We start from the raw sequence: 21001 nt of genomic DNA on the forward strand, positions 1-21001 counted from the left end.
AGGTGCCCAATTACAAAGATCCCTTCAAGCTTGTTGGAGTTGAGATTGTGACAACCTAATAGAATATAGGTTTGAATTTGTTGTTGATGATGTGAGAATTTCTATAATCCAAATTGTTGAAATTCAGATTATGACTCATTTAAATATTTAGAGAAAAATATTATGCATTTCTAAGTAAAACAGTTTTTCCCCGCTCTTCAATACCCTATTTGTTTGTTTCTTTATATATTTCAGTATCAAAATTTTTAAATTGTTAAGTTTGGGTGTAATTAAATTTATTGGTTCAGAATTAAATTTCAGAACGTGTTAAATTTCACAAAATACGGATAATAATAAATCATAATATTTAAGCGATAATAACTCAAATTTGTATACAGAAGATTATTTGAAAAAAGAAAAAGAAAAGAGAGCTTACCGTAACTGCCTTGTAGAAAAAAAAAAGGGTTTTTAAATTTTAAATTTTAAGAGAAAGAGAAATAAAATTGTAAACTTGAAATTTTCTTGATTTGCTTATAGTTCTGTTTAAATGTAGACATGTTACCAACCTAACTTTAATAAGAAGCTACTATTTCCATGCTTATAGTTCCTTAATGATAATTTATTAACCATAAACAAATAATTTATCCATTCTACACTATGCAATATGGCAATGAGTCGGATATGAGTTCGCTTTCTAATACTTGTATTCATCCCATAACTTAAATACTTATTTATCTTGTATAGTCGCAGACTGAGTTCAGATTGAATTCTATTAAAAAAAATTAAATAAAAAATTAAAAAGACTAAACTTAGGTTAAAAAAATCATATAAATCAAGCAGATTATATGTTATATTCAAATCATCTTTAAATGAGTCAAAGTTTATCCCCTCTACTTATATTAGATTCGGACAATATTCACTGAATGATAAATTATCAGATGAGATGAATTATAATTTCTTCTCTAAAGAATCAGAATTGTCGGTTTTGTGAATTGAAGCCATCATTTTGACTCGTGATTATGGCTAGGATAGGATATTTTATGTAGTTAAATTAATGCAAATTTAAATTATTATGTAAAATGCAATTGAATTCCATAAATATAAAAATCTATTTAAAATGAATTGTACATTTTAATTTGGTTAATTACTAACGAACCTAAAAGTTCACAAAGAGTTCAAATTCTTGAACAAAGCAAAGCCCATACACAAAAAGCCTACGTTTATGTAAACTAACAATTTGCCTTTCAGAAAGAAGCCCGATGAGGTAGGCGTCCGTGAAACTCTACAAACTTAAGATGGGCTATTGTTTCTGTAACAACATTTATGATTCAGAAGAAATCCGAGGAAGAAGGGAATGATGTTAGCAGCACAGCGAGCAATCAGGTTGATCCATACAAGCTTGGATCCCCCACGCCTCACTAGATTCACACTGCAAGCACCGAAATGTGTAAGCTTTTCTTTCTATTTCAATTTTTCCAGTTGTATAGTCTTTTATTTTGCTGGATTGGTTTGGTTCTTTATTATTATTTCTGGGGTTTTGTTGGTTCTATGTGTAAGGGGTAATCGGTTTATTAGCTATTCCAAATGATTTGATTTCAAACCACTTGGCCCTTCAGTCTTTATTTGATCAATTGTTTAAGCTTGTAGTTTACAGCTGATTCTCATTTTATTGGTACACTGCCCTTTAATCAAATTTTGGTTTACGATTGTTTAAGATTGTATTGTTTTTTTTTTTTTTTTTTTTTTTTTTTTTTGAATGCTGATTTAAACTTGATACTGAGCATTTTTATTGATGATTCTAAAATGAAAATGAGAATGAGAATGAGTATTTGTAACATTTCGCTCCTATTTGTTTTGATATATGATTTGCATTTGTGATATTCAAATTTGGAGTACAGTTATCTGAAGCTGTGGGCTTGCTTGAGTTCTTTTGGATGTTTGATCCTGTCTCTTGTGAAATGGTCATGTAGTTTTCTGCTTGTGAACAAAGCTAATTGCCCATGACAGACTGTTCTTGTGTATTGGAAGTTTCTTGCAAAAATTAATTTATTTTAGTACGGCAATTACCATTATATATATTCCTCTTATCTTCTATGCATGCTTGTTGTCTGGCTATTCTATGGAATTTTAGCTTTTTTTTAGTTCAGATTTATACTATTTTCAATCTTTTGCTACAGGTAGAGGTGGAATTTGCCAATGGTAGCAAGTTTAATCTATCATCTGAATTTTTAAGAATACATAGTCCAGCTGTTGATGGGAAAACTAGGTCAATTGGGGGTGAGAAGGTAGCTTCATCAGAATTGAGAACTATTATTCTTTGCCTATTTTAAATTTTATTGTTTTTCTGTTCAGTTATTTTTATTTACCCTTTAATTCCTATATAAAATATATTTCTTCATTCAAATTATCTACCACTTCACATGTTACTTTTCTTAATCATCTGAATGCTTGGAATTTAAAATAAATAACAACAGTTGGTTAAGAGATTTTAAGTTAGTAATTTTTGGCAAGTTTCAACTTAGCATTAGACGTAGTAACAGTAATAGCAATCCTACTATATGAATACATATTGGGTTAATTCACTTCACCAGCATCCACTCATTCCTTTTTTTGTAAACATCAAGTAAAAGAAACGAAAATATACTTTCGTATTGGCATGAACTAGCTTGTGGCTTAAGTATGATTAACTGTTTGAGTGCCTGGCATTTCTTAATCAGGTGATTTTTGGGCGGCGTCATGTGGGTATCATGTCTGCAGAACCTGTAGGGAATTATGGGGTAAGGTACTTCCAGCTTAAGCTCGTGTTTTTGTCTTTATTCCATATATACAAACCTACTTGTAGCAGCGTGTTTTTGTTTATTTATGTCAGTTTGCTTCTGACTGCATGATTTAGGATAATATTTGATGATTTGCATAAAACTGGGATCTATACGTGGGATTATTTCTATCACCTTGGTAGCAATAAGTTCACCATGATGAGAAATTATATCAAAACACTGAGGAAGCATGGACTTAGCCGGGATCCACCAAAAAGAAAATGATGGACAGCTTGTTTTGATCGTCTTAGTTGGTTATTCATGTTGGATAATGAACAAAAAGCTGCACATACTTGATAAAAGATTTCCTTCATGCTCTGATGCTGAGAAGTTCAAATGTTATGTAATATTTGAAGCAGGCCAAAAAAATCAAAACATGCTTATGCATGAAGTCCTAGAAATACAATTGTTTTACTCAGTTTTTACCTATTATACTTGTGTAAGCCATTTTACCTTCAAATATATAAACTTGGTTGTTGGGTTGTCAATTTATGCTCTCATGTTGAAGGTCAAAAAAAAAAAAAAAAAAAAAAAAAAAAAAACAAAGAACGCAGCAAAAAAAGAGATGAGCGACTGATATGTTTCAGTAGCAGTACAGGAATATGATATCCTATTCCTCAAATAAGAATTACCAGCTAAAGCTATGAAGTGTTAATGTGCAATAGAAGCACATTGAGTGTCTAATTCCTAGACCATAGTTCCAAAACATTATTTTATTTTTTCAAATTCCAACTTTTCCACCCTAATTAAATCTTTGTTATCATAAAAATGAGAGTTCCAATGAATAAAGCATTTGTATTCAGAAAAGCATTTGTATTCAGAAAAGTAAGTCGCTTAACATGTTCCTTTACATCACTCACGGTCTATGCTACACTCTTCACTTGTTTCCCTATCTGGTTTCCCCACTCCATGATTCAGGGTGCGGAAAATTACAGTTGATAGTATGCCTAAAGTGCAAAAATGGACAGTTTTTTTCTGTAAGAATTGAAGGTACATCAAACATCAAAACCAAAATGGACAGTCTATGAAGATTTTTTGTTCTGTCCACCCTTTGATATGCGCCGCAGCCCTTGAGTGCCCGTTTTTATTCCCCTGCAGCAAAATAATTAAACATTTGAAGCAATTTGAAAGGAGCAAGAAATTTCACGAAAATTCGAGAGTTCAGGAAATGAATACCTCTTGTACAAGTACATGAAGGTATAGTAAAGCAACAGCAGCATCAAAATCATGACAGAAATTACAATGTACACTACACTGATTTGCTTCTGCACGAAAGAAACAGCAAAGGAATAAGCAAATAACAGAATAATCAACAAACCTCAATCAAGCATGGAGTTCCGAGTTTGTAGCATGCTGAATAACACAATCATGAGTCAATAAGATGCCAAATAATGTCTCATGCATGGTTCTAACCACAATGTCAACGCCAGTGTGTGGCTCAGTGAAATATTCCACTTCACCAGTAAACTAGACCTAACTTGTTTCAGTTGTCTGATATAGGCATGAGTCAACTGATGAAAGGTTTTCATTAACTAAATACTTAACTGGCTATAGGCTTGAAAATAAAGAGGGATTGCAAAAATGCTTTTTGCCACTTCATCACCAATCAATCTGAGCTTTGTCGTTACTTGATATCTCCTTAAACAGAACAAAAACAAGCCAGAGAAGTTGAAATTTACCTCGCCCCCTCTGGGAAATGGTTTCCGACGACCATTGCAAGTGTGGGCATCACAAAATTGACGCAAGAACAACTCTGTCAACTCAAACTTATCAGTTAAAAACATGATAAGCTCGGCAAGCTACTAAGTACATGACAACTTCTCCAAGTACACAAAGGAAGAAAAATTACCATTAAGGCGATGTGCTGAAGGACCTTCATTGGCTGGAAAACAACTATCAGCTAGACTCTGCATTGGATCATCATATTGATATGACAAAACATAAAACATAATTCACAAACATGCAAGTATTACCAGTGCCCACCTCACATAGATGTTTATTCTTTGCTGCTGCCGCAGGATTACACTTGGTCTTTCGTGTTGCAGAATCCATCACAAGGTCACAATGTAGTGCACCACATACATCTGCCAAGCACCTACCATGACTCTGGTTCAGCACAAGCATCAGATGTTTCAATTACAACTTACAATATTAAAAGGGTGGTCGGCAATTCCTCAAAAGAAACCAGAGCCATAAACCCATCGGCATAGATATAAACTTTGGCAAACAAACTGAAACATAAACATAATCTCAGGTAAAACCAGTGCACCAGCTCTGTCAAGATATGAAAACTTGATTTAAGTTGCAAGAGGGTAAGACAAATACGAGACCAGAACTACCACAATTCAAGGTTTCCATGGGCTAAATTAAGAGGTTAAGACAAATCAAAGGTGACATGTTCTTCTCAAAATTTCATACTTCAGCTTCCTCTGTCATGGAAATTATCTAAACTCAGGATCCTAAAGCTAAAGATGGAAAAGAGAACAAATCCTTTCCTTCTTCTGCCAAAAAAAAAAAAGTAAGATGGACCGATATTTTGCTATTTCCTTGGCCTAATTTTGCTGGAAAGTCATATCCACTTTACAGGGTCACACTAGAATAACCAAAATTCACCGATAGACTTCCATGATGCTACAGGCATGACTTCTTTAACATAATGGGCCACCTGTTTTAGACATGCGATTCAGAGAACATCCAAGAAAGAAGCAAAACCATATCTAAAGTTTCTCAAAATCTTTGTTAATATATTTTACATGTATTTTCCAGATAAGAAAGATATTCTGGAGAAGTAACTTAGCATGGTTGAGCATGCTGCATGGGATCATCCATGTTAAGAAAACATCCCACATAATATCAAGTCAACTTTCAATGGCCTATGATCTGTTGTTTTCATAAATTAATACATGAAACTGAAAAATTTACCCAAAACAAAGTGGAACCATAATGCAAGCAAATGTTGTCAAAAACCATAAAAGAAAAAAGGAAACTGTTTTACTGAAGCTTACCACATTCAATATATCATAGTGTCTGTTATCAAAATGCTTATCAAGATACGTCTCATCATAAAAAACCTTTTTACAATACCCACATCGCCAATCATGTAGATCCTGATGGATCTTGTGCTCTTCCTGATCTCTGAACAAGTCATTTTCTGGGTGAAGCCTACACCTAGTTGAAATGTGATATCTTTCCTTCTCTACGAAAGGCATGAAATACTGCTCCAAAAATAAACAAATAAATAAAAACCCTCAGTTAAAAAAAACAAGCATTTTTCTTCAATTTAGAGTTGATCACTTCCAGTACCTCCTCAATTATTTTCCATGCTGCCCTACTCCTTTCTCTTGAACAATGCACTTCATGGGCATGTCCCTGCTCTTGCTTCAGTGTTCTAAACATCAAATTCTATACATTAACTAAAGCTTGAAAAGGAAACATAATTATTTTATAGCGTTGTGAAAAGAACACCGCCCTAATTACTCTGGTAAAAGATTGATATCATCCATAGCAGTTTCATTCATTCATTCATTCATTTAATCCCATAAACAAAAGAAAACAAATTCAAGAATCCAATCAACAGGTGAAATGGTAACCCTAATTTCAATTAAAGAAACAAGCATCAAAGTGATATTACCTTGCACCTGCAGATTCTTGATAACCCTGAAGTCAATAAAAAAGAAAATCAATTACTGCTCTAATTTGTCGCTGAAGAAGATAAAAAGAAGCACCAAAAGATTAGGGCTTTTGGTTTGTTGGACAAGCAATAAGACTAACAAGAGAACTGAAGCAGTATATATTGATTTTGTTTAAGCAGTACCCGAGGTGAAGTAGAAGAAGAAACTGTCAATAGAAGGTGAGAATTTGTTACCCATAGAAATAGAAAAACGACCAGCCGTCTTGAACACTTCCCCATATCTCGTTTGGCATCTCTCGCTCTCCAGAACCGCAGATAATGAGCATTTAACCAATAGCTATGGCGGTTGTTTCTGTCTCCCTAAATCGAGAAATTTGCAAGAAGGAAAGTGCCATATGTCTTAACCAATCAAAAGTTGCCACGTCAGATACTGTGGACTTCCTCGACTTGTTTTTAGAAATTTTGCTTGCTTTTGTCAATTGCAGTCTAATCCGTTTTTTCATATTAGCATGTTCTATTTTTTTTTTATTATTAATTTGAAAACATGATTTTCCTAAAAATCGAAATAAATTATTATTAAATGATAAATTTATTTAAAATAGTTTTTCCTAATTTTTTTTACAATAAAGTGAAATTGTTATGTTTATTCTGAAATAATGAAAATTTGAAATTTAATTAGATAATAATTTAAAGTTAATTATTGATATTTCATAAATTTTATTTTTTTACCTAATTTAAGGTCTTTTTGATTTAATTAAATAATAATTGTTATTTTTGTCCTCTAATACTAATAATGATTTTTTTTTTGAAAAGTATTGAACTAATATATATATATATATATATATATATATATATATATATATATATATAGATAATTATTTCTTTATTGAATTATTGTTAGCTCAATTATAAAGTTCGTGAATTAATTCACCAGCTTCCATTTTAATGTTTAAACTCGACTCATTTATTAAGCAAGTGAATTTTTTTTGAGATAAATTTAAATAACTAATAAATGATTTAATTTATTTACAATCCTAATTATATTTGAAAAAAAATATTTACAATAAATTCTTAACACAACTATATCTTGAGATTGAATTCAAATTTATATAAATGCACGATTTGTAATTGAATTTTGATTTTAATAAATTAATAGAAAATATAGCTACATACTATGTATGTTACTATTTTTAATTGATTTTGGAAAATTATACCGATCCTACCATTATTGAGAATTTGAAGACTTCAATTCTCAATAAATAATAATAATAAACAATATGCACAAAAAAAAAAAAAAAAACCCACATGAATCAATCTTACAAAGCGATGTCGTTTCAATTGTTCCTGTCAGGTGGGCCGGTAGCTACTGGCTGCGCCGAAAATAAAAAGAATTCTTTAATTTAAGCCTGGCCACCGATTTGGTTCAAACCGGAATAAAAATGAAAATCGAATTATACTGTAGATGAATCAAAATCGGACTGAACAGGCTGTTTAAAATTTTAAATTGGAACTAGCGGTTCAAGAGCCGGTTAAAGTTCATGTGAATTTTAAAATATGATATACTTAAGAATTTTTTTTTAAATACACTTTACTTTAAAAGTTAAAAATCTAAAAATAAAATGGCAAAAAAAAGAGAAAAATATTTAATCTAAATTTATATTATTTTTAACTATTTTTTACGCTTTTAAATCGTTTGTTAAGTTCAAAATTACATTCTTTTGAAGCATTTTTCAAAATTTTCTTATAATTTATTTAATTAATAATATTTAAACAAAATAAAGTGATAATTTATTTGATTATTTTGTAAAATTAATTAATTTTATTCATATAAGAGTATAAGCATTCTAAAATTTATTTAAAATAAAATTTATCAATATTTTTTAAATTCATATTAATATGTATGAAAGAAAGATATAACATTAAAACCGATTTTTTTAAAAAAAATAAACATATATCCCCGAAAATCGTGAATGGAACTGTCGGTTCATTGGAACCACTTCGAAACCGGTTGGAATTGAAACTGGACCAACATCGACGGTTCAAAACTCAGCTCAAATTCAACATTTTAAAAAATTTAAACTTTCAGTTCGGTGAACCGAAAACAGCAGTTCAATAAACTCGCTATGCCTACTTCAACTCCAGAATCATTTGCAAATCTTTAATATAAGACAATTGATCAAAGAAAATTGCAAAGTTGACTGCTACTTTATTAAACCCCGAGTATTATCAATCATTACTAGGAACAGTAAGCTTTTCCTACTCCGTACTCACCATTACTACCTAATCATTATTATTATTATTTATGTGTTTAGATGAAAAAAATGAAGAATTTCAGGGTTTGACTTTTTGAATATCTGTCAAGATCAATGAAATTTAGATCTTCGAGAGAACCCATTTCGAATCAGGCCTTGAATTTGAGCTACGATGGCAAAGTTCATGGTTTTGATATTGGTTTTGTTAAAATTGGGGTTTTGGGTTGGTAGTGGGTCGGGTTCTGAAACGGGTCAGAAGGCACCGAACAGGATCCATACTCTGTTCTCAGTTGAATGTCAGAATTACTTTGATTGGCAAACGGTGGGGCTCATGCATAGTTTCAAGAAGGCCGCGCAACCGGGACCCATAACTCGATTACTGAGCTGTACGGAGGAGGAGAAGAAGAATTATAGAGGTATGCATTTGGCTCCTACTCTGGAGGTGCCCTCCATGAGCAGACACCCCAGAACTGGCGACTGGTGAGTCTCAATCTCTTTTTTCTTTTCATTTTTTTAAAGTTACGTGTAATTTGTTGGTTGTTACTGTAAGTATTGAAGTCAAAGTTGAGTGATCATTGTGGTTCGATTACCAATTGGGTGGTTTCATTGTCTCTATGACTTGTTTTTATATGTTAAAAGTTATTCAGTTGTTTCTTTGCGTTGAAATTGGGATTGGATTAGAGGTTATTGAAATGGGCACCTTTCTTTTTTGTTTAGATATTCAATGCTTATTTGCTCAAATCAAAACTATGAGCTTTCTATTTATAGTTGGTTCAAATTTCATTTTAGTATTCCATTTTACTCTTGCCTGGGACAGCATCAACTTATTAGAGAACACGCCAGAGAAGGTTTGATTTTTCTAAATGAATGAGGCTGTCAAAGTATTTGTCATTAATGTAATATTTGGTTGGATATTATTTTGAACAAAATAAAAGGTGCAAAAGCTAGCTGTGCTTTTTAATGATGCATCAGTGCAGTTCAACACTAGACCAAATAACAGACGCTTGGATAAAACAGCATGATCGAAACAGTTTGCTGCGTCTTATTTCTGGGTTGGTTGGAATTGTTTTGTTGTCTTTTTTTTTTTTTTTTTTTTTTTTGAGACTTTTAATTGTACCCCTTCTTCATTTGCAATGTTCATAAGTGGTTGCCCCTCTTCTATTGCCATCACAATATTTTCATTAAGAATTAGCTTTAACTTTTCTAACATGGATGGAAGTCAGATGGCTGTTCTTAGCTTTAATACCTCTCATAATCTCAAGGAATTAAGCTTCTTTTTGACTTTTGGGCCTCTATTTCCTGATTCTTATATTCTTCTGCTTCATTCTGGGTCCTTCTTATTGGCATTTTAATATTGTCCTTGCCAAAGAATCTAACTTTGAAATTCATTATGTGCCGTTAAGTCAATATTCAATTAGTTCTGATCATGTCTTTGCCAAGTTCCAATGCACATTTTTTCTTGCTATATTTCTGCTTGCTTGCATTTGAAACACATGTTTTCTCTAAAACTTAGATGAAAGTTGAAGCTCTTTTGGAGTTTCCTTACACTGGACAGAAAAAAAAAATGAAGTGCTACTTTTGTTTTTTTTTTTTTTTTTTTTTTTTTTTTTTTTTTTTTTTTTTTTTTTTTTTTTTTTTTTTTTTTTTCAGGTACCCTGCAATCAACAAACCTGCTGGAATTGTTCACTGGTTGAAACATAGTAAAGATGCAGATAATGTCGATTGGGTTGTCATTCTAGATGCAGACATGATCATTAGAGGTCCAATTATTCCTTGGAAACTTGGTGCAGAGAAAGGCAGGCCTGTTGCAGCCTATTATGGGTACTAATTTTTATCTCAATCAAAGGTGTTTTGCACTAAATATGAGTTTTCTCCCTTGATGAGTGCTTAAGCAATATTTATAAACAAGTTTCTTCCCAATACATTGTCCACTATTCATGGCTGGCCTGCCAGTTACATTGGACGCTTCTGCATTATATTTTGTCTAACTTTTTGCACTTGACATTCTTCCAGCTCGCAGTAATCACGCTTTTCAGAGGAACATAAATAATTTAGAATTGGAGTGTTTTCGTCCGGGTTTTGGATGATGAATTTGGACATTCTTAGAGTTTTTTCTATAAAATTGTTATTTCATTCCCTAATTTGAGTAATAAATATGTCTTGCCTGTAACCTTTAAAGTAATTATGGTAGATATTCCTTGTATTAATTGCAATTATTTGATCAATTTCCATTCAGGTACTTGGTTGGATGTGACAACATTCTGGCTCAATTGCACACAAAGCACCCAGAACTCTGCGACAAGGTTGGTGGGCTTTTAGCCATGCATATAGATGATCTTCGAGCATTAGCACCCATGTGGCTTTCAAAGACAGAAGAAGTACGTGAAGATAAAGCCCACTGGGCAACCAATATAACTGGCGACATCTATGGTCAAGGTTGGATAAGTGAGATGTATGGCTACTCATTTGGTGCTGCAGAAGTGAGTCAGTTTCTTTAGTTCCCTGAGCAAAGCTGTGTTCTTATTTGTTACTACTGGACTAGAAATTTCTATTGTTATATTTATATTTTGGTTACTGCTAATTTTCAGGTTGGACTACGACACAAGATTAATGATGACTTAATGATCTACCCAGGCTATATTCCAAGAGAGGGCGTTCAACCTATTCTACTTCACTATGGTTTGCCATTTAGTGTGGGAAATTGGTCTTTCAGTAAATTGGATCACCATGAAGATGATATTGTTTATGATTGTGATCGGCTTTTCCCTGAGCCTCCTTACCCTAGAGAGGTATATGAGCCAAGATGCAAAATTAGTAATGTCTTTTAACAAATGAAGCTGCTTGTATTCTAAAGAAACTTGCTCAGTGTTTTCAAAGCATATTCTATGCATTTCCGTTCTTTGTTTTCAAAGTTTCCACATCAAGTCAGTAAGGTCACCTTTTGAATAGCCCTGACTAGATGGTCAACACCTGTCCATGCTTGTTTCAATATCAAGTACTATCTTACATCAAAATATCACATTTTCATTCTCAATATGTTGGTGTTTTATGGCTAAATATTGGATTTGGTAATATTGAAACATATGGTCTTGCATTTTGCAGGTAAAATCTATGGAATCTGATCCAAATAAAAGGCGAGGACTGTTTTTGAGTATAGAGTGTATCAATACTTTAAATGAAGGTCTCTTATTGCAACATGCTGCGGATGGATGCTCTAAACCAAAATGGTCAAAATACCTGAGCTTTTTAAAGAGCAAAACTTTTGCTGAATTAACTCGGCCGAAACTTCTTACTCCTGACAGTGTAAAAACTAAGGAGGCTGCAAAAGAGCGACAGGTTATTGATGAACCTCAGAAACCTCATCCAAAAATCCACACCATATTTTCCACAGAATGTACTCCTTATTTTGATTGGCAGACTGTAGGCCTTGTGCATAGTTTCCATTTAAGTGGCCAGCCTGGAAATATCACACGGCTTCTCAGTTGTACGGATGAAGAATTAAAGCGGTATACAGGCCACGATCTGGCTCCTACCCATTATGTTCCTTCTATGAGCCGACATCCACTAACAGGCGATTGGTAAATTTTGTTATCTTCATATCTATTTCTTTTGCCCTCAGTAGTTGCATTGCTGGTCTTTCTAGGTTAATTGCAGCACATACATGTCACCATTTTGATTCTTGACATAATGCGTGTACCCTTGGTGTTCCTGCCTTTCATTTTCTGTCATGTCAAATGCTGCTTTAAATAAAATGTTGAGGAACTATGTTTTCTGAAGTAAACCATCCTAGGATTTTGTTTTAGCTAAAAAGCCTGGTAAGGCACTCATAAAGTGCTATATATTCAAATTATGAACTTTTTAATGGAAATGTTTGACAAAACTTTATCCAACTCTGAGCAAAATAGGTTAGTGCTGGCCAGGAAGAGTTTTAGGAGGGGCAAATCTAGAATTTGGTACATTTTGGTATGTCCCCAGAGTGGCTGTCCTAAAATGCCGAACCAGTTCTTTTCTACATGTATGCCTGAGATTGTGTTATTGCACCAGTCAGTTCAGCCACCTTCGTTAACCTAACAAGTACGGTGAATCCAAAAAGATGAAAACAGATTCCAACGAATACAATTCTAAATCTTGCCTTTGTCAGGTATCCGGCGATTAATAAACCAGCTGCTGTACTTCATTGGCTTAATCATGCGAACATAGATGCTGAGTTCATAGTTATTCTTGATGCTGATATGATCTTGAGGGGTCCAATCACACCCTGGGAATTCAAAGCAGCACGAGGCCATCCAGTTTCAACTCCCTATGAGTAAGTCAAAAGTTTCAATTTCCTTAAGCTTGTGTATACTTCATAAGAAATGTGTGCATGAGAGAGATGAGGGATGGAGCCACTTGTGGGCTTTTTGTTGCATAAGAAATGATATTTGTGGCTGATAATTAAATTTATGCATGTCAGCTACCTTATTGGTTGTGATAATGTGCTTGCACAACTCCATACAAGCCATCCTGATGCTTGCGACAAGGTTGGGGGTGTAATCATCATGCATATAGAAGATCTCCGAAAATTTGCTATGCTGTGGTTGCATAAAACTGAGGAGGTCCGGGCAGACAAAGCTCATTATGCCACAAATATCACTGGAGATATATATGAGTCTGGCTGGATTAGTGAGATGTATGGTTACTCTTTTGGTGCAGCAGAGGTATGTCACTTTCCAATAAATGCCTTCCATATGTCGATTGTAGTATTGTAATATGGACATAGCAACTGAATATTGTAGAGAAAAATCCTGTATGTGAGTGTTCCATATCATGACAGGGTACATGTTCAATGTCCATTACTGACTTCTTTTTATTTATTTTAGAGAATATAAACATCAATAGAATTGTTTCTTCTGTTTCTGAAATTGATGATTTTACTCTGCTCTAGTAATAAAAAATTATTTTACCGTTTATTCACTTATTCTTTGTACATGCAGTTGCAACTACGGCATGTTATAAGCAGGGAGATATTAATATACCCAGGATATATCCCTGAGCCTGGTGTTAACTACAGAGTTTTCCACTATGGTTTGGAATTTAAAGTTGGGAATTGGAGCTTTGACAAGGCAAACTGGAGAGATACTGATGTGGTCAATAAATGCTGGGCTAAGTTTCCAGATCCTCCCGATCCTTCAACACTTAACGAGACTGATGGAGACATCTTACACAGAGACCTACTTAGCATAGAATGTGGAAAGACATTAAATGAAGCACTTCTTCTGCATCACAAGAAGAAAAATTGCCCTGATCCTAGCTCATTATCCAACTCAATTTCGGATACAGGAAAAAATGCTGTAAATTCAAGGAAATTTGGCATAATCGATGAAAGTAGTGCCGTTAAGAGCAACCCTGTAACAATAATACATTCTCAGGATTCATCCGTACCTGCTACAACAGACGGACTCTTCAGTTCTTTGAGATTCTGGGTTATTGTCCTATGGGCACTTTCCGGTTTTGGTTTCGTGATAGTCATGTTCATGGTGTTTTCAGGTCATAGAAGTAAGGGAACCAGGGGAAAAGGTTATAGAAGCAAGAGAAGATCACATACTGGTTTCTTGGATATGAATGGCCGTGAAAGGCTTCTTCGCAATGCTGAATCATCTTTATAACCTTAAATTGTAGTTCAAGTGAGTTATACAAGACTGGACATTCCAGCATCATGGTCTCAAGGAAACTTGAAGAAGTCGTATAATGATACAGCAAAACAGTACTAAGAATATTTTTTGCAAGAGAAGAGATGACACCACATCAGAAAAGTTTTGGCTGTTCTTTCCACTGTTGTAACTTTTGACTTGTCATTGTCCTCTCTCAATGTGCTAAAAGAAGGAAAATCTCATGGAAACTGAAGGGATGGCAATTTTTCCATTGTGACAACTGAGCAATTTAGAAAACCTTTTTTAGTAATTTTCGTTTTCCCTTCTATTGTTAACATAAGAAAATTTTATTTCATTTTAAGTACAGAAATGCTTGATGATACCACTACTACGAAGGTTGAAACTGGATCGATGACAAAGCGTAAGGAAGAAGACAACCTGAAGGAACATCGGATATGATGTGACTTGGTTGAAGGATTCTAATGGATACGTTCACCCATCCTATACAATTTAATTAATCTTTTGTCTTAAACATCTATGTCAATGTATGCTCGAGAAGGGACTCGTCTGGAGGAACTTGAAACCCAATTATCCAGTCTACTCTTCTCCACCATTCTTAAACCATGAAACTAAATCTGCAATTATCAACAGATGTTCGAACTTTGGCCGTTAACCGATTTGTCAGCTGCTAAAACCGGTGGTTTCGGTGTTCATTGGTGTTTATTCGCAAAGCAATGACTGAAACTGATACATTTACAACCTTATACAATGCCAATAATGCTGTCATAATAAAAAAGGAATTCAATTTGCCATTGGTTGGGGAAAACTCAGGGCATTGTAGCCGTCTAAAATTAGAAGAGTGCAATAGTACAATCTCTATCTAGCAAAAATACAATCATCAAATCTAATACAAAGTCTCAAGTCAAAACTCATCTATACTTAGTATGATTTTTGAGTCAAAAATAATCTTCGGTAGACTATATCCATAAGCTTCGCATCAATGAGTTGCAGAAGAACACAAAAATGCAGAAATATCGCCTAGTTCTTCCCATAACTTCATGGCCAGTTACCAAATTGCCAACTACTAGTTTTAAGCAGTAAATGGCAGCCAAATCTGTTTTGGTAAGCATGCCCATAGTTGGCAACAGAGTTCAGCATCTGTCTGCCAATTTGCCATGTCCTAAAATTATCTTCCTCACATTTTGCATTCATGTTTTACCGGTTATCTTCCTCTTTTTTGACAGGCCTTTTTGCTTCTGATCCCTCTTCCTCTTCTTTGATTGCTTTTGGAATGATTTTCCAACCAAGGATGGTTGTTGCTTCAAGGCAAAGCTTTTGGCAACATGCCCCAAGTGAAGTTTCTGCACCATAAATATTCTCTTCAAATCTCCTCGGTGGGCTGTGTATGCGCGGACCCAAGAGATAAATGCATTCTGGGCCAACTTATTCATCCTTGGCTGAGGAAAGATATATAGCAACACATCAATTTTGAGCATGAAAGGAGCAAACAACATCAACAACAACTAAGCCTTAATCCCAAAGTAGTTGGGGTCGATTTTATGAATTCTTTATTACCATTTCTGTTCTGTTCGATAACAGCAAGAAATAAGCACCGCATAAAATGAGGAACAAAGGATTTTGAGAAAGAAAAAAATTTTTGGTAAAAAATTTTGAGAACTTTTAAAATCATTTGATTGATTAAGTAACAAACAAACATAAGACAGACAATAACAAAAAAGCCTTAAGTCTAGACTAGTAGGGGTTTGATATAGGAAATAATAGCATGAAAGGAGCAAATCAGACTCAAATATACCCTGGACCGCAAATAGGTGGAGATTAGCAGTTTAATGAGCTTCCAAATGTTAACTAACATTAGGGATGTCAATTTTTTGGGAAGGAGTACAACTGTCAACAAAAGCAGATGTCAATGCACAAATTATAAGGATTGAAAACTTCAGTACACAACTAGAAAGAAAAAGTTAGGCACAATCAAAGTCAGAATTTCTGCAATAAGATGAAGGAAAGAAGTATTAGAAAAAAAATACACAAAATTATCTTGGGAAGTTCATACCTGCACTGAAATAAATGATTCAAGGGCCTTCTGCACTGATAACACCCAGGGATGCAACTCCAAAGAAACAAACTTCTTGGTGCGATGAGTCTGTCCATGCAACAGAAGACTATCCAACACTTTGAGGATGGGATACTCTGTCAATGACACACCATGTTTCCCCAGGTCTTGTAGATAATCCACTTCAACTGGTTGTAGGAATAGCAAGGAATCCCCCATTTCACCCAACCGAGCAGTCCTACCAACCCTGCACCATGATCATAGGTCAGATCATGCTGGACTGTCCATCCAATCTTAACCAGAATGCCTACATGCATGTACTGAGCACATATAAACAGCTGATAAGAAATAGAAATATGCAAACAAACTACAGCAGAAAGGAGTCTCCAAAACCTGTGCACATATTCAGTAGCCTCTCCCGGAGAATCATACTGTATAATGCATCGAACTTTTGGAAAATCCAAGCCTCTAGCTGCTACATCTGTGGACAGAAGAAGAGCCAACTTCTCAGTTTTGAAGGCTTGGAATGTGCTTCGTCGATCTTCCTGCTTCATACTTCCATGCAACCGAAAAATTTTGCATCTCAAAAACATCTCTGAACCCTCAGCTTCCGATTGCGAATTGGGCGAATAGCGGAAATCACTTAACAAAGAATAGTGGAAATCCACTCCATCACATGTTGAAAAGAACACCACAATCTGTAAATTGAGTATGTGAGCGAACTTGACAAGCCAAGTGAACCAAAAACTTATAAGTAGATCATGTATGAACAGTCCAAGAGAGGAGAAAAACATGCCCATAATTCCAGCACAAGCTATTCACAGAAAGAAGCAAAAAGCAACAGGATCAGGAATATACAACTCTTCATGGTGTAAGAGGATTGGGTAATTATCTAGAAAGTGCATTAAAGTCGAAGCTTGAAAATATTAAAGCTGATACTTGTGATAAATTGATGATATTAGTTTCTAACTTCTAAGATAATTGACCGCCTACAGAACAGCTATAATAGAGGCAAGGCTTATAATAATGAAGTGATAAATAAACTTGAAACGATACTCCTTTATTGCTCAACATCATAACTGAATGTTTTCACTATAGATTATAAATTTAGCTCAACAATATTAAGGCTCACTAATTCATGTGGAGATACTACTTCGAAGGGAAAAAATGACAGTGACAAATGCTGCAACACAAAGATATACCAATACATAAAATGCCAACTAAAAGCTGCAAATAGAAATTCAAAGAGCAAAAGGGAAAACAATAATTATATCAGTGAACAGTACAAACTTGAAACGTAACCTTACTTTTTGGGAAGTTTCTTTCTCAAACAGATGTTTTAGAATGGAAATAAGTACTGCAAGCCGCGAACCACAGGGCACTGCGCAGAATTTCAGTCAGGTTTCTCATATCAGAAACAGCAACAAAGGTTCAGAAGGAGAAACATTCTATTTACATATACCTTTCACATATTTCTGAACCAACTGAGACGGAAGTTTATAATCTCCAGTTGAAGGGTTTGTTACTTTGCTGGGACATTCTAGTTCATCATCCGTATTAGACTCTACAGATTCAGTATGTTCAATTAACTGATCCAGTTGCATCTTCTTATCATCAAGACCAATCATAACTGGATTTTCTAAACTTATTTTAGCAAGATTGTTTACTTTTTCATTCAAGGTAGCTGATAATAGCAGATTTTGCCTCTGAGAAGTAGAGATGCTGGAGACTTTATTTCCCTTGACAACAGGTTCAGTTAGCCTAGAGCCCAGCAAATCCAGTATCTGCTCTATTTCCTGGCCAAATCCTAATTCCAAGATTCTGTAAAAATGTTCACCCAAAGTTACCCTGAGCACAGCACTACACATCTTTTGCAAAAGATAGTAACTCAACCATATATGTAAAACATACCTATCTGCTTCATCAAATATTATCCATCGCAAATTTGAGTGCATGAATGATGATGTATTTTTCAAGTGATCCAAAAGGCGCCCTGGAGTCGCAATAAGAATAGATATACCTGAAATGAGCCAAAATGCAATATTTATTACTCTTTTCAACATAGAAAAGCTACCTATTGCACATGCATTAAGGAAGGATTCACTTGCAAACCTTTAAATTAAAGTAAATGGCCTGACTAAGTTAAATGTTTCATAGTCAGAAGTCTATGTCCAATTCAATCAAAAGAAGGAGCAAATGCATAAGTATAATAAACATTTGCTGATTTCAATCAATTTCAATTAATGAGCCTTCATCAACTTTCAAGCATAGTTTTTTTTTTTTTTTGATAACAGAAAGGACAATCAAATCAAAATATTTACAAAACAATTTGTCAAGCATACATAACGTATATCATAATTTTCATGGAACAGGTTAAGTCTTCAAATTTTAGGAGAACAATAGGCATATAGCTTGGGTATTTGAGCTCTTTGTTTTCCCACTAAAAGGCAAGTTTTTGTGTACAATTCTGCAAAAACCTAAGAGCCGCTTTCAGTCCTAGTCATTTCAAAATGCAAATGCAATAAATGACAAAGTTTCAAGAAATGACAATCTTGTAAGAAATGGATCTCAAAGCCAAGGTAATAAAGTAACAAAAGTTTCTACCTTTGCGCAGCCTAGCTTTCTCCTTAGTCCTTTTTTCACCACCCATTACATACCCCGGAACAATCCAATGAAAACGGTGCAACAACTTCTGCAAAATCTCATAAACCTGTATGCACAACTCACGCGTAGGCACAAGGACCAACGCTACCACCAGGATACTGACTAAATTAAATTGAGATAAGCAATGACTTATAAACTAGCAAAACAGAAAGTAGACAGAACCAAAATAGGCATAGAGTCAAAAACTTATTTGTGCAATTTTTAGCTCAAGAAAGACTTGATCAGCCATTGTTGCAAAAGAAATGACACGGACATACCAAAAGTTCCTTGGTTACGCTCGATTTTTGGACTGTAACTCTGCAAGTGATGAATAATTGGGGCTAAATAGGCCACAGTTTTGCCAGTACCAGTAGCCGCATTAACAAGTCTATGAATTTTACATTAAAGAACAAACAAAGGAAACAAACCCAGAAGCTGAAAATTGAGAATTAAATAATGAAGTTCGATAAACTTGCTACGTTTATATTATAATATAGAGAAAAAAAGGATACACATGACGACCAGAGAGAACAACAGGAATAGCTTGAGCCTGAACCAGTGTTGGAGCTTCAAAACCCAATCTTTCTGTTTTACATGTATAATTAGTTGCCCAAAAAGTTAGGAATTAAAAAACGTATCTGCATAGATAGAGAGAGACCTTGAAGCTCGTTGCACAGGGTTGGGTGAAGGCCTAAACTGGAGAAAGAGCAGGATGCGAATATTTCTGAATTTTTGTTCAATTCTTTTTCTTCTTCGCGTTCCCCTTTCATTTTCTTTTTTGTATCCATGAGTTTATTTGTTCTTCTTCTTCCTCTTTGTTATCGTTCTCTGTGATAGTTGGACCTTCTGTTTTAGGGTTTTTGGCGTTCCAATTTTTGTATTAGGGTTTATCAGGCAAAAACGACGACGTTTTATGGCCTTTAAATGACACGAACGACAATCTCATTACGCTGTATCCAAACGATGTATTGAAATTGCATTGTTTGATTTGTTGGAAACGACTTACGTAGGCTACAAATAAGTGATTATTATTGCGTGAATTTCATTACAACATTACATTACACCCTCAACCTGCTAAATATAGCATAATTTTTTTTAAACTTCAATTAAACCTAAGCTAATCCTACATAACTGATGGTCAACCAATTTGACCCAATTTAAATTAATAAAAATTTTATAATTTCTCACATATATATCCAATATAATGTATATTAAAATACAATAAAAATACAGTATAAAGTATTAGTATTGATTCGTCATGTCATACATATTTAAATTAAAAGTCAATTTAAAATTATTTTCTAATTCACTGAACTTATTATTCACTTGAAATTCAAAACGATATAACTCAAAAGTGAAAAAACTGGAAATGGTTTTAACCTAAAAACAATTGAAATTCAAAATGAAATTTAAATTCGTTTGACGCTAGGTTATCGTCTCTACACATGAATAATCATATCATACAAATCATTAAACACAATAAAATATTTTCCTTCTCAATTTTATGAGATTTTAATTTTCTATTGTATCTAGTTTTTGTGAGTATTGATATTTTCATAAGTAAAAAAACAAAAATTTACTTTGTACAAGTATTTAAAACACACAACATAAAACATTTAGCACTTCCAAAAATAGTGTTTGGACAAATAAAAATTTGTATTCAATCCCACTAATATTAAATTTGAAGTCCGGCGTCGTTTACCACAAATAATTGCAATTGAGCAACTTTTCAAATTGCTTCCTATTCCATCTTTATGTGTGCACACCGAGCCTAGAGCCTAGAGCAAACAGCTTATTTGTTATAATCTCTAAATTCAATTTTGTTTCAATAAACTAATTTTATACTACCATATTGTACTAAACTTTTTTTTTTTTTTATCATTTAATTAAAAATAGACCATTGTGCTCTGTGATAGATTCCAAGATTTGAACTCTTGAAGGAATGTGAAGCAATCCCACCTAAGCCAAAGTGGGGAAAA

At 34.0% G+C, this 21001-nt stretch overlaps 4 protein-coding genes across 6 annotated transcripts; 2 read left to right on the plus strand and 2 right to left on the minus strand.

The window, feature by feature from the left end:
- Positions 1–1206: 1206 nt before the first annotated feature.
- LOC105633300 (Myb domain protein) lies at positions 1207–3283 on the plus strand. Its single transcript, XM_012215873.4, has 4 exons — positions 1207–1426; positions 2157–2264; positions 2697–2761; positions 2873–3283. Exons 1-4 carry the CDS (start codon positions 1334–1336, stop codon positions 3018–3020), a joined length of 414 nt encoding a protein of 137 aa, XP_012071263.1. The 5' UTR covers positions 1207–1333; the 3' UTR covers positions 3021–3283.
- Positions 3284–3587: 304 nt separating this feature from the next.
- On the minus strand, positions 3588–6804 carry LOC105633316 (zinc finger (C2H2 type) family protein). Of its 3 annotated transcripts, none has more exons than XR_002284347.3 (9): positions 6610–6776; positions 6427–6452; positions 6099–6183; positions 5801–6010; positions 4779–4901; positions 4645–4702; positions 4341–4548; positions 3972–4060; positions 3588–3887 (listed from the first exon to the last, which is right to left on the minus strand). XR_002284347.3 is itself a non-coding variant. In XM_012215885.4 (9 exons), exons 1-9 carry the CDS (start codon positions 6703–6705, stop codon positions 3818–3820), a joined length of 780 nt encoding a protein of 259 aa, XP_012071275.1. In that variant the 5' UTR covers positions 6706–6804; the 3' UTR covers positions 3588–3817. The 3 variants fall into 3 exon arrangements, 2 of the variants coding, with proteins under 2 accessions (XP_012071275.1, XP_020534969.1); XM_012215885.4 differs by having other exon boundaries at positions 4475–4548; positions 6661–6804; XM_020679310.3 differs by having other exon boundaries at positions 4475–4548; positions 6610–6752.
- Positions 6805–8613: 1809 nt separating this feature from the next.
- Positions 8614–14618, plus strand: LOC105633322 (peptidyl serine alpha-galactosyltransferase). The gene is made up of 8 exons (XM_012215897.4): positions 8614–9158; positions 10329–10499; positions 10915–11158; positions 11267–11467; positions 11781–12256; positions 12820–12984; positions 13132–13375; positions 13652–14618. Exons 1-8 carry the CDS (start codon positions 8851–8853, stop codon positions 14321–14323), a joined length of 2481 nt encoding a protein of 826 aa, XP_012071287.1. The 5' UTR covers positions 8614–8850; the 3' UTR covers positions 14324–14618.
- A 506-nt stretch (positions 14619–15124) lies between these two features.
- On the minus strand, positions 15125–19886 carry LOC105633330 (P-loop containing nucleoside triphosphate hydrolases superfamily protein). Its single transcript, XM_012215909.4, has 10 exons — positions 19681–19886; positions 19535–19607; positions 19301–19410; positions 18984–19127; positions 18291–18399; positions 17842–18200; positions 17687–17760; positions 16773–17077; positions 16380–16626; positions 15125–15765 (listed from the first exon to the last, which is right to left on the minus strand). The coding sequence occupies exons 1-10, from the start codon at positions 19808–19810 to the stop codon at positions 15517–15519; spliced, it is 1800 nt and encodes a 599-aa protein (XP_012071299.1). The 5' UTR covers positions 19811–19886; the 3' UTR covers positions 15125–15516.
- Positions 19887–21001: the final 1115 nt, after the last annotated feature.

The sequence above is a fragment of the Jatropha curcas genome, chromosome 11 (assembly GCF_041381405.1).
Source record: "Jatropha curcas cultivar XTBG-Jc1 chromosome 11, XTBG_Jcur_1.0, whole genome shotgun sequence".
NCBI lineage: Eukaryota > Viridiplantae > Streptophyta > Magnoliopsida > Malpighiales > Euphorbiaceae > Jatropha > Jatropha curcas.

Coding starts and splice junctions, on each gene's coding strand:
- LOC105633316 (XM_020679310.3), bottom strand. CDS start 6,705: ATGGGGAAGTGTTCAAGACGGCTGGTCGTTTTTCTATTTCTATGGGTA. Junction 6,453..6,609: donor CTTCTTCTACTTCACCTCGG/GTACTGCTTAAA, acceptor TATTGACTTCAG/GGTTATCAAGAATCTGCAGG. Junction 6,184..6,426: donor CAAGAATCTGCAGGTGCAAG/GTAATATCACTT, acceptor TTTGATGTTTAG/AACACTGAAGCAAGAGCAGG.
- LOC105633300 (XM_012215873.4), top strand. CDS start 1,334: ATGATGTTAGCAGCACAGCGAGCAATCAGGTTGATCCATACAAGCTTG. Junction 1,427..2,156: donor CACTGCAAGCACCGAAATGT/GTAAGCTTTTCT, acceptor CTTTTGCTACAG/GTAGAGGTGGAATTTGCCAA. Junction 2,265..2,696: donor GGTCAATTGGGGGTGAGAAG/GTAGCTTCATCA, acceptor TTTCTTAATCAG/GTGATTTTTGGGCGGCGTCA.
- LOC105633322 (XM_012215897.4), top strand. CDS start 8,851: ATGGCAAAGTTCATGGTTTTGATATTGGTTTTGTTAAAATTGGGGTTT. Junction 9,159..10,328: donor CACCCCAGAACTGGCGACTG/GTGAGTCTCAAT, acceptor TTTTTTTTTCAG/GTACCCTGCAATCAACAAAC. Junction 13,376..13,651: donor ACTCTTTTGGTGCAGCAGAG/GTATGTCACTTT, acceptor TTGTACATGCAG/TTGCAACTACGGCATGTTAT.
- LOC105633330 (XM_012215909.4), bottom strand. CDS start 19,810: ATGGATACAAAAAAGAAAATGAAAGGGGAACGCGAAGAAGAAAAAGAA. Junction 19,128..19,300: donor GCGTAACCAAGGAACTTTTG/GTATGTCCGTGT, acceptor TCCTGGTGGTAG/CGTTGGTCCTTGTGCCTACG. Junction 16,627..16,772: donor GCTACTGAATATGTGCACAG/GTTTTGGAGACT, acceptor ATCATGGTGCAG/GGTTGGTAGGACTGCTCGGT.